Raw genomic sequence first — 13,511 nt, 5'->3', positions numbered from 1 at the left:
GTTTTTTCAGCAATGTTTCAAGCCATGTGACATTCAATTCAGTACTTTACAAAATTCCACTGGACCTAATGACAAACGTGTAGAAGCCTCCTTTGAGGTGTCTTGCTTCACAGCAAAAGAGAAAATGCCACATCCCACAGGAGAAACACTTGTATTTCCTGCCATTAAACATAAAAATAAAGCACAGAAAGCAAGAGAGCAGCAAATTAAAATGTAAGCACTGCTGGAAGACACCTAGCGGACATTGCTTAAGGTTTGAAGAAACCAGCATCTGTACAAGTTACACAGCGGGAGCGGCTTCCTGTGCAGCTGGATTAAGCACAGATGTTTCTAAAATGCCTCAGATGATGGTATTTTCCAGATTCTGTTTCAATAGTGAAAGGCAGAACTTCTTTCTGTGAGACACTGAAAGGAAGCTCTATCACAGAAGCTGTATTCTCAACAGTGAATTACTTCTTCAATAAAAAATGTTCTATAGAAGAGCTGTGCAAGTGTAACAACTGGTGGAGCAGAATAAGAGAAGAACTGGGTGGTAAGGTTACCTAGACAAAACTACACCTGGGATTCGTGCACTGCAGTGTTCACAGACGAGCTATCGCAGCAAAGAAGTGGGATCCAGACATGCACAAAGTGCTACAGGATGTCATTGATGTGGTTCATTTTGTAAAAACAACACCCTGAACAGTAGAATCTTTACAGTACTTCATAATGAGATGGGAAGTGACCAAGAAAATCCTACAGGCAGTTGCTGGTGATCTCATAGCCACTGAATTTAATGTCCAGTTGCACATTTTTCTTTTACAAAAAGACAAGTGTTCTGAATTTGCTGGTTTTTTCTGTGATGACAAGTCTCTGTCAGTAGATTGCTACCTAGTAGTTATTTCTGAAAAAGTAAACATACTTGATGTACTTCAAGGTGAAAGTGATGTTCTAGCAGTGGGTGAGAAACTGCTTTTCAAAAGAAACTTGTGGAGGTTTTGTGAATCTGTTGCCAAATACAATGTAAGTGTCTTGGCTACAAAAATGCTCTCATTATAGATATACTCAAAAAACTTGAAAACAAGAATTTCTACCTGTTTAAAAATCGTCAAGATTATGATTTTTTTGTGGGTTTTAAACCCACTTGTTAAAAATATAAAAATTCAACATCTTCTGATCATTTTGCAAGAACAACTGATTGACATCAGGGAGGATGAAAATTTACTATCCAACTTTCACAAAATTCTTTGCATAGGTGGTGGGTGGGATTGAAAAAATAGTAGCATGATTTAGCCAGCACAGCCAGTAATACATTTCTTGCATTTGGATCTATGTGTCTTTGTGAGATCCTCTTTTTAGATATGACAGCCATTAAGACCAAGCATCAAAATAAATTGAACATAGAACCAGACCTTTGAATCACCGTGTCACAAAGCGTTAAACCCAGATTTTAAAAAATAAAGTATATTACTATTTCAGTAAGAACAATTTTTTTTGTTCCATTAATAAATAAAACAAATAATCTTTAAAATTACGTTTATTTCATCTTTATCTCATCCTTGTTTAATTTCTATTTTTGTGCATGTTTTATATTGTACACAATATTTTAGTACAGTAGTACATGCGTATTATATTTAAATAAATACACATAGAGGGGAGAGGGTACATGCTCAAAAACCTTTTATGGGTAGGGGTGCATGATCAAAGAAGTGTGGAGACCACTGCTCTAGAAAGCTAGTTCGAATCCTCTCTCATGCTTCTAACATTACACTTCTTATTTTAACTTTGCTCCCTTTCCAACTCTTTCTAGGGGTTCTTTTCAGCATCGAGGTCACCTCTACCTACTTTGCTGTCCGCAATTATTGGAGAGGCTTCTTTGCAGCTACCTTTAGTGCCTTCGTGTTCCGAGTCCTTGCTGTCTGGAACAAGGATGCAGGTAAGCTAAGAGCTGTTCCTGCTCTCTTTGTACAAAAGTTCCTCTGTTAATGCATTATTTTCCATCTTCCTCAAAACCACGATATTTTTATGATGCTTGAAACGTCTGCCACAACATGTGACTTCCAGCAGCACAGAAGGAAGGAGAAAGGGAAGTGTCTTGTCATCTCGTCTCTTGTCTAGCCCAACCTATTCCTAGGAGTTCTGGGATGTATCTAACTGACAAATGACAGAATATGAGTCCTCAGCAAGCAAAAGGGACCCTGAGGTGGGATTTTGTTGCTTCTGCTCAGAATAGTGTCCAGGCTGCAAACACAGAGATATCCTCTCACAGAGGATGTAGTCCTTGCTGGAAAAGCCATGGTCTGCTTTGGTCACCTCTTGACTGAAAATGTTAAAACAGATAGTCAAGAAAATTGAGATGATTAAATGATTAGGAGGCTACAGGTTTGGTAGGATCTGACTGAAGGTCCTGAAAAAATAAAGTGTGTCAAGTGACTGAAAAGCATAAGAGTGACATTTGTGCAGACAGAAAGAGCACAAGTCAGGCTTGTTCAGTAGAGCATCTCAAACACTGTGGGAATAGAATTCTGGGGCAGAAGGCTGCCATTTCTTTGTAAACTTCTTCCTTATAATACCTTTATCTTTTATTCTTGCATCTATTTTATTGAGCTCCATGTGAGCAGTTTACTTACTTAAAACTGCTATAACATGTCTCTCTTGACTTCAGAGGGATGGATTTTTTGGGGGGTTGAATATTCTCTGGAATATAGAAAATGACTACACCTTCTACCTGAATGTAGAAAGTGGCTACATCTTTCTTTATGTAGCACTGCCTAAAAGTAAATCTGGGGTATTTAACCATTAGGTCTGTCACAAAAAACCCAAACCCCGTATCTGTCTGTTCTTTCCAGAGAAAAATATAAGAAACTCAAAGACATAACAGGAGATAACTTCCTTCACTTTGTCTTTTCTGACTCCCTCGTTGATATCTCAAATCACTAGAAATCACTAGAAATTAGTTTAATTTCAAATGACTAGAAATTCGCTTAATCCTGAAACTTCTTGACTCCTGTCCCTTCTTCAAAATCATCCAGACAGCTTTAATACCGATATTAATGGCTCCTCAAGTTCTTCTTCATTGACAGTCTCGGTTAAAAACTTCCATGATTCAATTGGCTATGAAAAATTGTTCCTTTTCACAGTTCTGTATTTTCTTTGTGTTGTCAGTCTCCTTGTCCTTGCATTAAGGAACTAGAAACGTTTACCTAGCTAAGTCATTCATTATTTTATGATCTTTTATCATTTCTGCTCTAACTTGTCTTTCATGTCTTTTCTTGCTCATTTATTTCCCTTGGAAAGTTACACACCTGGTCTTCTCAGTCTTTTATCACGCAAGGTTCTTCTATTATTGCCTGCTACCAGGAAGAAGCAGGTAGGGAAGTGATCACATCAGAGTGACAGATGCAAATAAGTTGTGTAGTATCTCACCAAAATTCTTTTATTTCTTAGACCCACATAATCTTTACTGGCTTCTTGTTACTCATGGCTTTGTCAGCTGGCATTACACCATTATCTGTACTTTCCAAATAACATCTGGTTATTTGCCAAACCACTCTGGTTGGTTGCTGCAGCTTGAGCCCTTCTTTGCCAGTCATGGAAGGCTCGAGTTCTGCAATTTGCAGGATTCTTGTTTTACCATGTCCTGGACTTTCATCTTATTTGCCATAGGGTTTCATGCCTTGCCTTCCTCCTGCTCCTTCTGATCTCTCCTACACATGGCTCATTGTTATCTTGAAGTTCAAATCTATTTTTAAGTAGACTTCCCCATTAAGAAGCCTTTCCCACTCCTTTCTACTTCTAACCTTGTAAGAATTGGACAGATACTCTAGTACAGTTTGTAGCCAATGGAGAGAAAAGGGCTTAGACATTCAGTTTCAGAATGGCTTAGTCACTGGGGAAAGAGGATGAAGATAGGTGGGATGAATCTTTCTGTGGAAATCTTTTTCTGTCCTGTGGGAGTAGAGGGGGAACCTAGAAAGACTCAGACTAAGCACTGTGGTCATCTATGCTGCCCTGTGGCAAAACTCTTTGAAAATGGGCCCTACTATACTTTTTTAATGCTCTGCCATTTAGTGGCTTGGACTATCTGTTTCCTTAAACTAAATTGAGATGATCCCTTTCTTGGGCTGATCTAACAAAAAAGAGGACATCCTGCTTTTCATCATCTTCCATCCCTGACTGTTCTTCTACCCCTGCCTTGTACCATCTCTGCGTTCGTTGTTCCCCTTGATTCAACTCACTTCCTTGGCAGAGGAGTAACCCAGGGAAAGAGCAGATAGGTTTTCTGGCAGGTTTTAATAAGGCAAAGGAACTCACAGAAGGCTGTGATGTGCCAGAGTGGGCCCAACGGGAGAGGAGAACAATAGCGCAGCCGGGAGGGAAGGAACAGGGGGAAGAGACAGGGAGAAAGATCATCCCAATTTGGATAGTAGAATGTAGTTTTAGGCTTAGCTATCTTAGGTAATGTAACCCACTGAGACCTCACTAAATCATTACTCTAAACCTAGTTCTGTATGATCAAATAACGAGTAGTCAATGCCTCCTGTTATTATCATATAATGCTAGATTTTCACTGCTTCTTTTATTTCCTCATTGAACAAATAATTCCTTCATCAAGGGCAATTTGGGATTTATATCCATCCTCATCCAGCTGCACTTCCACCCTGTATTAAATTGCTAATTTATCCTTCACCTGTTGGCATACAGGTGTTTACTGTTTCCACACAATAATGCACCTACAGAGAAAAGCAGGACAGGTTTTAACATTTCATTGTAGCAGGGCAGCACTACCAGGAGAGGTGAGCTGGAGAAGATGGGGCTAAGCTGATCTTTTCCATCTCTGATTTCTAAGCCTTTCATTTTTTTGGTACCAGTCAAAAATTTTGAAGCTGTAACTTCAGAGAGGATCTGTGTCTTGTTTCTGGAAGGCAATCACAACTATGAGAAGTGACATAGCTTCTTCAGATGTGCAGGCACTGCCCACCTCAGCAAAGAGACCTCTCATTCAGTAAAGATACTGGGAAGAGCTTTTTTTTTAATAAGGAATGGACGGTAGAAGACAAGAAAGAAAAGAAAACCCTTTAAAAAATCAGGGATTGTAGCTAAAAAAAAAAAGCATACATTTTCTGAAAACAAACCTAGGCTATCTAGAGTTTGCATAGGATTGCAAGTGCTCAAAAATAGGACCTACTAAATCAGAGCAGTCTGCCAATCTGTAATGATGTATATAATGTCAGGAAACCACACAGGAGCATGTATAAACTAGTTTCCTTGTCCCTACCCCTAGCTTTTATTATCTTTAACTTCTCAACTCATTATTTTCTTTCCTCCTCTACCTTTCTTCTCTCACAGTTACCATCACAGCGCTGTTCAGAACAAACTTCCGTATGGATTTCCCCTTTGATCTGCAAGAGCTGCCAGCATTTGCTATAATAGGGTAAGTTCCCAGGAAACTGACTCCTTGCTCTACGAAGGTTATAGTATGATCTGTGTTAGGAATTCTTCTGCCAAAAAGTTTCCGTACATCACTTTTAGTCACTTTGGTTGTAACAAAGTGGGTTTCTGTTTGTTGGAATTCTTCCTTCAGAAATGGTGTCCACGTATCACAACAGCTAAGGAAGGAAATACAGGTATTATCAAGCTGTTTGTTATTTCCTTTCCATGTATCTTTTTCAGAAATTAAGCTTGGAGGTAAAAAAAAAAGTAAGTCTAAGTTGGTCAAAGTACTGGGAATAGACTTACTGAATGGCCTTTTAACTGTTTTGACATTATCCCCAAAAGAACAGATCCAACAGGTACCCTTTTCACATGACCAAAATGGGACAAAAGATTTAACCTGAAGTTTCCTTTTCACAAGGTCAGAATGATTATCCTTTTTGAGAGAGGTTGGTACACCCAACACGGTGACAAGGGTAGCCAACCGCAATTGGACTCAGTAAGAACAATGGTTAATTTGGAGGAAATGAAAGAATGAACTTAAAAAAAAGGAAAATTGGGAAATACTAGAGAAAAGATGAGTATGGAATTACTGTGAGGAAACATCTTTGGTTAGAGCTTGAGAGAGGCTCCAGGGAAGTCACTGCAGAGCATAATGAAAGGAAAACACTATAGGAACAAAAGCCTGTGCTGGTGTTGTGAACATACTCTGTTGCAAGACCTGCATTCAAGACCAGAAATATATTTGTGGGTTTTTAGCTTCTTTTAGTAGGCTGCCCTCCTATTAATTTACTTGACTATGAACTCAAGTGGGATTTTTTGAAGATATCATATATATTGAAAAATCTATGAATACACAGGAGTTTTTGCTAGTAACAAGTATTCACTTAGTTCTTCCCCTTAAACAGACTTGCCTAATGAACTTGGCGGAATCTATTGGTTTAGATTGGCAAGGAAAAAAATGTAATCCTTGCGATTTACAGCTGGTTGTTAGAATGCAAAACTTCTTGTCACCATGTTTTGGACAGAGTTGACAGAGCTGGCATTTTTCAGCCCTGCACATAGGCTGGGAAAGGAATATATGACAACTGCAAAATGCTTTCAAATGCCTGGGTGTCCAACATGGTATTTAAAATAAAAAACAACCCTAAAGACTTGGATAGTCTTGGATAAAGTCCCGATGCCAACTTGGAATGCTCCAAATTCTCTTAAGTCTCAAAGTTGAACTCTGCTTCTACCCAACATATTTTTTCACTTTCAGGTAGGGCAAGCACTGCCAATAGGTAGATCTTGTTTTTCTGTGTCAGCAAATGTTAATTTGCATAATCTATACAAGAGGAGCACTTCCAGTTTATTGATAAATCGATAGACATGAATGGAGAGATCTATATTTTAATATAAAGTATTACAAAGCAATTCAGTTCACGGTGCAGTCTTTAGGCTTATATTGCCTAAGGGACTGGTCTATTTTAGACACTGTTCTAATCAGTTAAAATACTTAAGAGTAATTCATTGGACATGTTTTTCTGTGAAAAGCTTTCTATTTAGTTTAAGCATGTTTCTCTGCAATTTTTAAATTATAAAGCAGGATTATTTTCAACATACAATGTTTTAAGTACACTAAATTAATCATTAAATGAGATTTGGCAAAAACATGCGTGACATATAACAAAGCAAAAGCCCATTAATTTTAGAAATTAATAGAATAAAAACATTAACAGTTTATCCTCTGTATTATGTGCATTAATTACTTGCCACATACAATAAGGCTTCCCCTTACCAATTCTAAATGCAGTCTTTTTTCACTCTTCCTTTTTTTTTATTTCACATTCGAGTATTAGGCCCTATTTATCCAAGTCTTATTAAGCTACAGAGCCTAAGGATCACACCAATTCTTAGACAACTACACTTTTTTTCTTACTTTATTAAGATCAGGAACATAAGCCTAAGTGATTAGGATCATAGAGATGATATACTTTGCTTTAGGCACAAGAATTCCTATTACTACTAGTATTTGTTGTAGGTATATAATTTTACTGAATCAGACTTATAACTCTCTTCATTTTTACTATTTGCTCTTCCAACCTGATGTTTAAGTACTGACAATACTGGTCTTTGCCCAGTTGCTCTTCACGAGCCCCCACTGAGAACTGTCAGTCTCTTTTTATGGATTTTTTTAACAGATTTTTATAGATGAGATTTCCCCCTCTCAGCAAGAGAAAATTGGCAAAATGGTAGTGTGTATGACAAAGAGGTCCAAAATAATTTCTCCCCTTTCATCAGATAGGGAATATCTTCAAAGGAGCTGCTGTAGGAGTAATCCTCTAGGTGACATTTTAAAGGCTTCACAAACAGCTGAAGATTAAACCACTTAAACTCATTTGCTTGGTTGATGTTGTTTGTCATGCTTTTACTTCTTTTTCTCCATTTTAGCATATGTTCTGGATTCCTTGGAGCCTTTTTTGTTTATCTCAATTGCCAAGTGGTCCTGGGCATCCGACGTCATAAAGCTCTGAGCCAGTTTCTCACCAAATAGTGAGTGCTTGTGAAGATACTCTCTTTAGGGACCAGATCCTTACACTCCACTGGTGTTGCATAGTAACAAATGCTTTCTGGGAGATAGTAGAACTATTTCAAGTGTAAGATCGTAAAAATATGAGAAACTGCTCCTATACGAGAGTAAGATCTCTGCAACCATCAAGAGAATTTTTCTCACACTGTATTTTCTTTTTGATCAGCCTCAATAGTTTCAAATGGCTTCTTGATTTAGAAGGAATACTCTGCAATATTTGTTAGGAGGACAAGGGAAACTATTCATTGGACAGAAGATGTTTTTAATTAGAAAGTCAATGATCATGCTTCTTAAAATCCTGATGTTTATGGCTTGTTTTGGTTTTTTAGGATCTGCGAAAAATTCTACATCATTTATATTTCAGGAAAATTAATTACAGCTGAAATCTAACTATGTATTTAAAATCTATATATTTGTTTTTTCATCAAAGTCTTGGCAAAAATGTAAGGAATGTGCTGCATACTTATGAACCAAAAGCTGAAACATAGTAACCAAATGGTGTGAAATGCAGCATGGAAGAGAAATGCAAAATAAAATCAAAGTCTTGACAATGAAGTTTTCACAGGACACTTGAAGATACCGTTTTCCCCTCTCTAATAAAGTCCTAGCCTCCAAACTTTATAACCCGAAGTGGTGGATAACTGTAAATGTCTTCAGTCTCTTTACAGAAAAAGATCTGATGCTATGAGAATTTTTGATGTTGAGAGGTGTGGAGGACCTTATTTCTTATCAAGTTGCAGACCTGAGCAGAAGAAAACCACTAGATAAAAAGAAGTTCAAACTAACTTAGTTTCTTATGTGGAAGAAAAATTGTCTTTCTTCATCATGTAGCCTTACCCACAAGCATCAGCAGTGCTATCAAATCGATTTAATAGAGAAGTGGAGCAAAGCCTAAAAAGTGGGAATTTACTTTTCACTTATTTCTCAGAATTTTTTAAGTCCTTAGACTGAAACAAATTAAACATTATATTTTGTCTTCCTAAATCTCAGCCAACACTTCCTGTAGGAAACAGTAACTTGCCAAGTGACACATGACAGGATTAGCCCAGCATGTGGAAGCAGTTTAGGCTCAGGTTGTCTTAGTGCTTGTGAAGTGTCACAGTTTACCCAGAAACCCATCCCGGGACTGGACACAGCAGCAGGAAAACACAGATGGCTTCAGCCTCTGTCCTGCTGTGTCCCACTGGCCTGGCACTGCTAGACTCACTGGCTACCAAGGACACCTTCTCCAAAATTGTGACAGCCAGGAATTCAGTGGGAAGAGAAGCAGTTTTTCCCATAAGAATTAATCCAACAGGCGGTGCCTGCAGAAATGTATGAAAAATCCCTACATTTAAATCCACTAGGACAGGATACGTTGCATGGGGGGTGAAGACTGTCACAATCAGGACAAATGGGGAAAGTAGAGACTTTTGGCAATAGGTCACCACATCACTGCAAACACACATTCCTCCCACATATTCAAGTTTGTGCACGTTGTACATCCCTCTCTTCCTCCATCCCTCCCATTATATTCATTCTGATGGGAAAGAGGGCTTTGCTGACAGGTGAACTTTATGAATTATGATGATCAGTGGAGCAGGGCATTAAAACGCCAGGAACAGCACTCCAAAGCCATGGATACAAATATAGAGAGGCTTCACAGTGATAGCATTCCTAGTCCTGGATTGATGGTGCTACAAGAACAGAACGTGAGGCCGTATTGATACAACTTTTTCCTTCTTTACAGCCGACTGATTTACCCTGCGGTTATAACCTTCTGTATAGCGTCTGTGACATTTCCTCATGGATTTGGGCAGTTCATGGCAGGAGAGGTGAGACTGGAAAGCATATTACCAACTCTTTTCAGTTCTGTGGAACATTATCTCCTTATCCTGAGCCCCAATAACCTTGTGTCATGGAAAAAGGAAGAATGAGATGGAAGGAGTTTGGATTGAGGAGGCACTATATGATCTCTGCTACCTCCTTCATAGAAAACTTGAAAAAGATCCACTCTTCTAAGAAAATAATAAGGAAGATGTTACTCCATGTGTAAAAGTAGTTATCTTTTCCCCTGCTTGAGTAAAGTTCCCTCTGTCTTCCTGAAGATTTAAAATGTGGATTAAGTCCCTTAGTCATGAAATACCACAGTAAAAATCTCCTCTGTTTCCTTGGAACAGAAGTAGAATATTTACTCCATCTAATCTTATGACTCATACCTGTTTTTTTACTGTTTAGTTGATGCCACGGGAAGCCATCAGCACTCTCTTTGATAACTACACCTGGATCAAACACAGAGGGGACACCGAGATCCTAGGGAAATCTGCTGCCTGGATCCATCCTAAAGTCAGCGTCTTAGTCACCATCCTGCTCTTTTTCCTCGTGAAGGTAGGAAGCCCAGCTCACCATAGCCCTTCTCCACTCAGACTGAATGTTCTTGCCCTTTTGTAAAACAGTTTGTGAAGTGCCAATGAGGAGTTGCTGGGTATTGAATGAAGCACTACAGCTGCAATGGATTCCTACATCTTTTGATGTGATGTCTGTCTACCTTCAATGCAACATTACCAAAATTATTAGGGAATAGCTTCCTTAATTTAGTGGCCTCCTTTTCTGCTCCCTAGGTCATCCTCCTCAAGCCTCCTGCTGAATGACCTTTGGTATCCACAGTATAGTAGCTGGTAGGGAGGACTAAATTGTGAAAGATTTCTCAAGTTCCACAAAAACAAATACTTGACTAAAAAGTCTCCAATAATTTGTTTGATCTAAATGAAGTCTGATACAGTCTATTTGATATTCCTGACTTCAGATAGGAGACAAATAGGAATATGCAAGCACAATCTATAGTACTGTGATGCTTAAGGATTTGCTGGCAGTACATCAAAACTTGATGGAGAATTGCAGCTGGAAACAGTTTTGCTCACTTCTCAGAAAGCAACAGCAGATTAAAAGTTCTGACCTGACATGGTCTATGGGAGTTCATGGTCTGTGCAACTGCTCAGCCTCTGAAAGGATCAGCTGTGCAACTGACACAGGACAGAGAAAGAAAAAAAGACATTTGAAAGAAAAAAACCCGTCATATTTCATGTAGCAAGAAAGAGGTTTTCCTAAGATGAAAAAAATATATATATAAAAGGATAAAAATATCATAGAATAGGTGCTAATTCTTTTATTATTTATTTATTGCAAGGGAGCACAAGAGCTGATGCCACCTTGCAAGGTCAGTTGAACATTTCAGTAGATGAAGAATGGCTGCCAATGACTGATTGACACAACTATTTCCACCTAAAGTAAAACACTATCAAATTTCTGACAGGTAGTTAAGGGTTCTCCTTCTGTGATAATTCTTATTACAGTGTACCAAGCAGAAAAGCTCGTTTACTTGAAGGGAAGAGGGGTGGACTAGATGTTGTGTCTGGCCTGAGCCCATCTGTTTGCCTTTGGGAGAGCTGTATCCTCAGTCACTAGATGCATTGGCATTGTCCTAACTAAAGGCATTCCCTACTCACTAGATAACTGCTCGGAGCAGTCAGTTTTCTTCAGCATATATTCAGCATTGGGATAGACCACATCAACAAGAAACTGCTGTTTTTACTCTGGGCAAAGGCTTGGCCTGATTCTCCACTGCAGTATAGTCAGTTTTCAGCTGTATTTGGCCAGGTTTGGTACTGCAGAGACAGAGCTTGGTTAGCAGCACTATGCCTCTGCAGCTTTCTGGTATCTGCAGCCAGGCTGGGCACAGAGTGGGGCAGCAAGAAATGCTATTGCTATTCAGTAACAACTGCACCCTCTGCCTCTGTTCTAGTTCTGCATGGCTGTTATTGCCACCACGATGCCAATCCCCTGTGGAGGCTTCATGCCTGTTTTCGTACTAGGTGAGTTTCAGTTTCGCGTTGCAGCATATCCATCTGGCAGGTGGAGAGAACAGGAGAGATACTGCCTACACACCCAGTAGGGTTCATCTGGTGTATGAAGAGTCATCACTTGATGTCTGTGAAAACCTGATTAGCAGTCCATAGACCGGCCTCTGGGTCTCTGCTTTTAACATTTCCCCAACCCCCCATAACCAAATGCCAAGTAGGAAATCCCTATCCTTTTACATAAGGAAAGCCACACCTGGGGAGACAGTACACAGTCTGAAAATATGTCTTCCAGCCTGGGAATCACACGTGCTGCTGTGCCTGGTGTTCCCAAGTGAATGAATGAGGGGTCAACTGTATTTACCTTAGTACCCTTTCTTCCTCTTGGAGTCTAACTCCTGTAACTGAGAACTACTCTTTAGTCCCCGGTGTCATTTTGACATAAGTTTTGGCTTCGTTTCTGTAAGAAAATATCCAAGTGATTGCCCAGCACATCTGCACAGCACAGACTGGATGTTCCTTAAATGTTAACTCCGTAACTGTCAGCGATATTTTTCAGGTGCTGCATTTGGACGTCTCATCGGGGAAATCATGGCATTGCTTTTTCCCAATGGGATCCTCTTTGATGATATTCTTTATCAAATCTTACCTGGAGGATATGCTGTCATTGGTGAGCCTCCATGTCTTCCCTTTTCTTCACCTGGTCCCACGGCTGTAATTGTCCTGGTTGACATGACATGCTGTTTCTATATGACAGTCTCCTCCTCTCCCTATTCCTTCTCCTACCTGGGAAAGGTGCAGCAGCTTTGACAGGAGCGGTGAGCCACACTGTCTCCACTGCTGTTATCTGCTTCGAGCTGACGGGCCAGATCTCTCACATCCTGCCCATGATGGTGGCTGTCATTCTTGCCAACATGGTGGCCCAGAGCTTGCAGCCCAGCCTCTACGACAGCATCATCCAGGTGAAGAAGTTGCCCTACCTGCCAGACCTGGGCTGGAATCACATAAGGTATAGTAGGTGGAAACAGGGAGTGGCAAAGAAATAAAGCAGGAGAGGGTTAAGACCTCGGGGGAATAAAAGGTTATGAAAAGGAGACAGTATTACAAAGGAATTAAGAAGGCAGAAAAGGCCTGTAGTAACAAAAAACAGGTATTGGAGTAGAACTAGGTTTCTTACACAAAAATGGAGAAAAGTCCTCTTCTTTTTTTTTTCACTGAAAGCACAAGTTTGAATGACCAGCAATGTTACTGAATTTGTATTAATATTTCCAAATTGCTTCAGCTTAAAAATTTAAAAATCAGTAATCTCATTTATCTAAATTCAGTGGGGTTTGGATATTTTTTCCCCAGCAAATGTTTTAAACACTTTATTTGGATATTTTGCTTGAAGCAAAATTCAGTTATTCCTATATATGTCTTCCTCTCTCTAGTATACATCACACACATAGGTATGTATACAAAAACCATCTATACAGGTGTGTATTTTATGGTGAGGGGTAATGGAGTGGAATACATCTGTGATGGAAATCCAGTTAATCTCTGTTTATACTCTTGGAAAGTCCTCTGGTTACTCTCACAGGAGATCATTTGGCAGCTGTATTTTGAACAGTTTTTAAAGAAGTGGTCATTTATGTATTTCTTTAGGGAATTTATCTGCTTGACACTTTTAATATGTTAACTCTTCCTCTTAT

General features: G+C 39.3%; 1 protein-coding gene and 1 long non-coding RNA gene across 2 annotated transcripts in view; one reads left to right on the top strand and one right to left on the bottom strand.

Annotated features, from left to right (window-relative positions):
* LOC125321403 overlaps positions 1–9,720 on the bottom strand; it is a 28,473-nt gene extending 18,753 nt beyond the window's left edge. Inside the window, exon 1 of the long non-coding RNA XR_007201531.1 lies at positions 3,972–9,720. This is a non-coding gene — a long non-coding RNA (uncharacterized LOC125321403). The remainder of the gene's footprint in view (positions 1–3,971) is intronic.
* The window catches only part of CLCN1 (chloride voltage-gated channel 1), a 40,349-nt gene that overhangs the window by 14,696 nt on the left and 12,142 nt on the right, over positions 1–13,511 (top strand). Inside the window, exons 8-15 of the mRNA XM_048294185.1 lie at positions 1,790–1,915; positions 5,329–5,413; positions 7,846–7,947; positions 9,714–9,798; positions 10,202–10,351; positions 11,766–11,835; positions 12,380–12,490; positions 12,616–12,829. Of these exons, the coding sequence (XP_048150142.1) occupies positions 1,790–1,915; positions 5,329–5,413; positions 7,846–7,947; positions 9,714–9,798; positions 10,202–10,351; positions 11,766–11,835; positions 12,380–12,490; positions 12,616–12,829 (943 nt within the window). The remainder of the gene's footprint in view (positions 1–1,789; positions 1,916–5,328; positions 5,414–7,845; positions 7,948–9,713; positions 9,799–10,201; positions 10,352–11,765; positions 11,836–12,379; positions 12,491–12,615; positions 12,830–13,511) is intronic.

The sequence above is a fragment of the Corvus hawaiiensis genome, chromosome 2 (genome assembly GCF_020740725.1).
Source record: "Corvus hawaiiensis isolate bCorHaw1 chromosome 2, bCorHaw1.pri.cur, whole genome shotgun sequence".
NCBI classification, from domain to species: Eukaryota; Metazoa; Chordata; class Aves; order Passeriformes; family Corvidae; genus Corvus; species Corvus hawaiiensis.
Note: the sequence above shows the minus strand (reverse complement) of the source record. Positions and strands in the feature narration are given on the sequence as shown.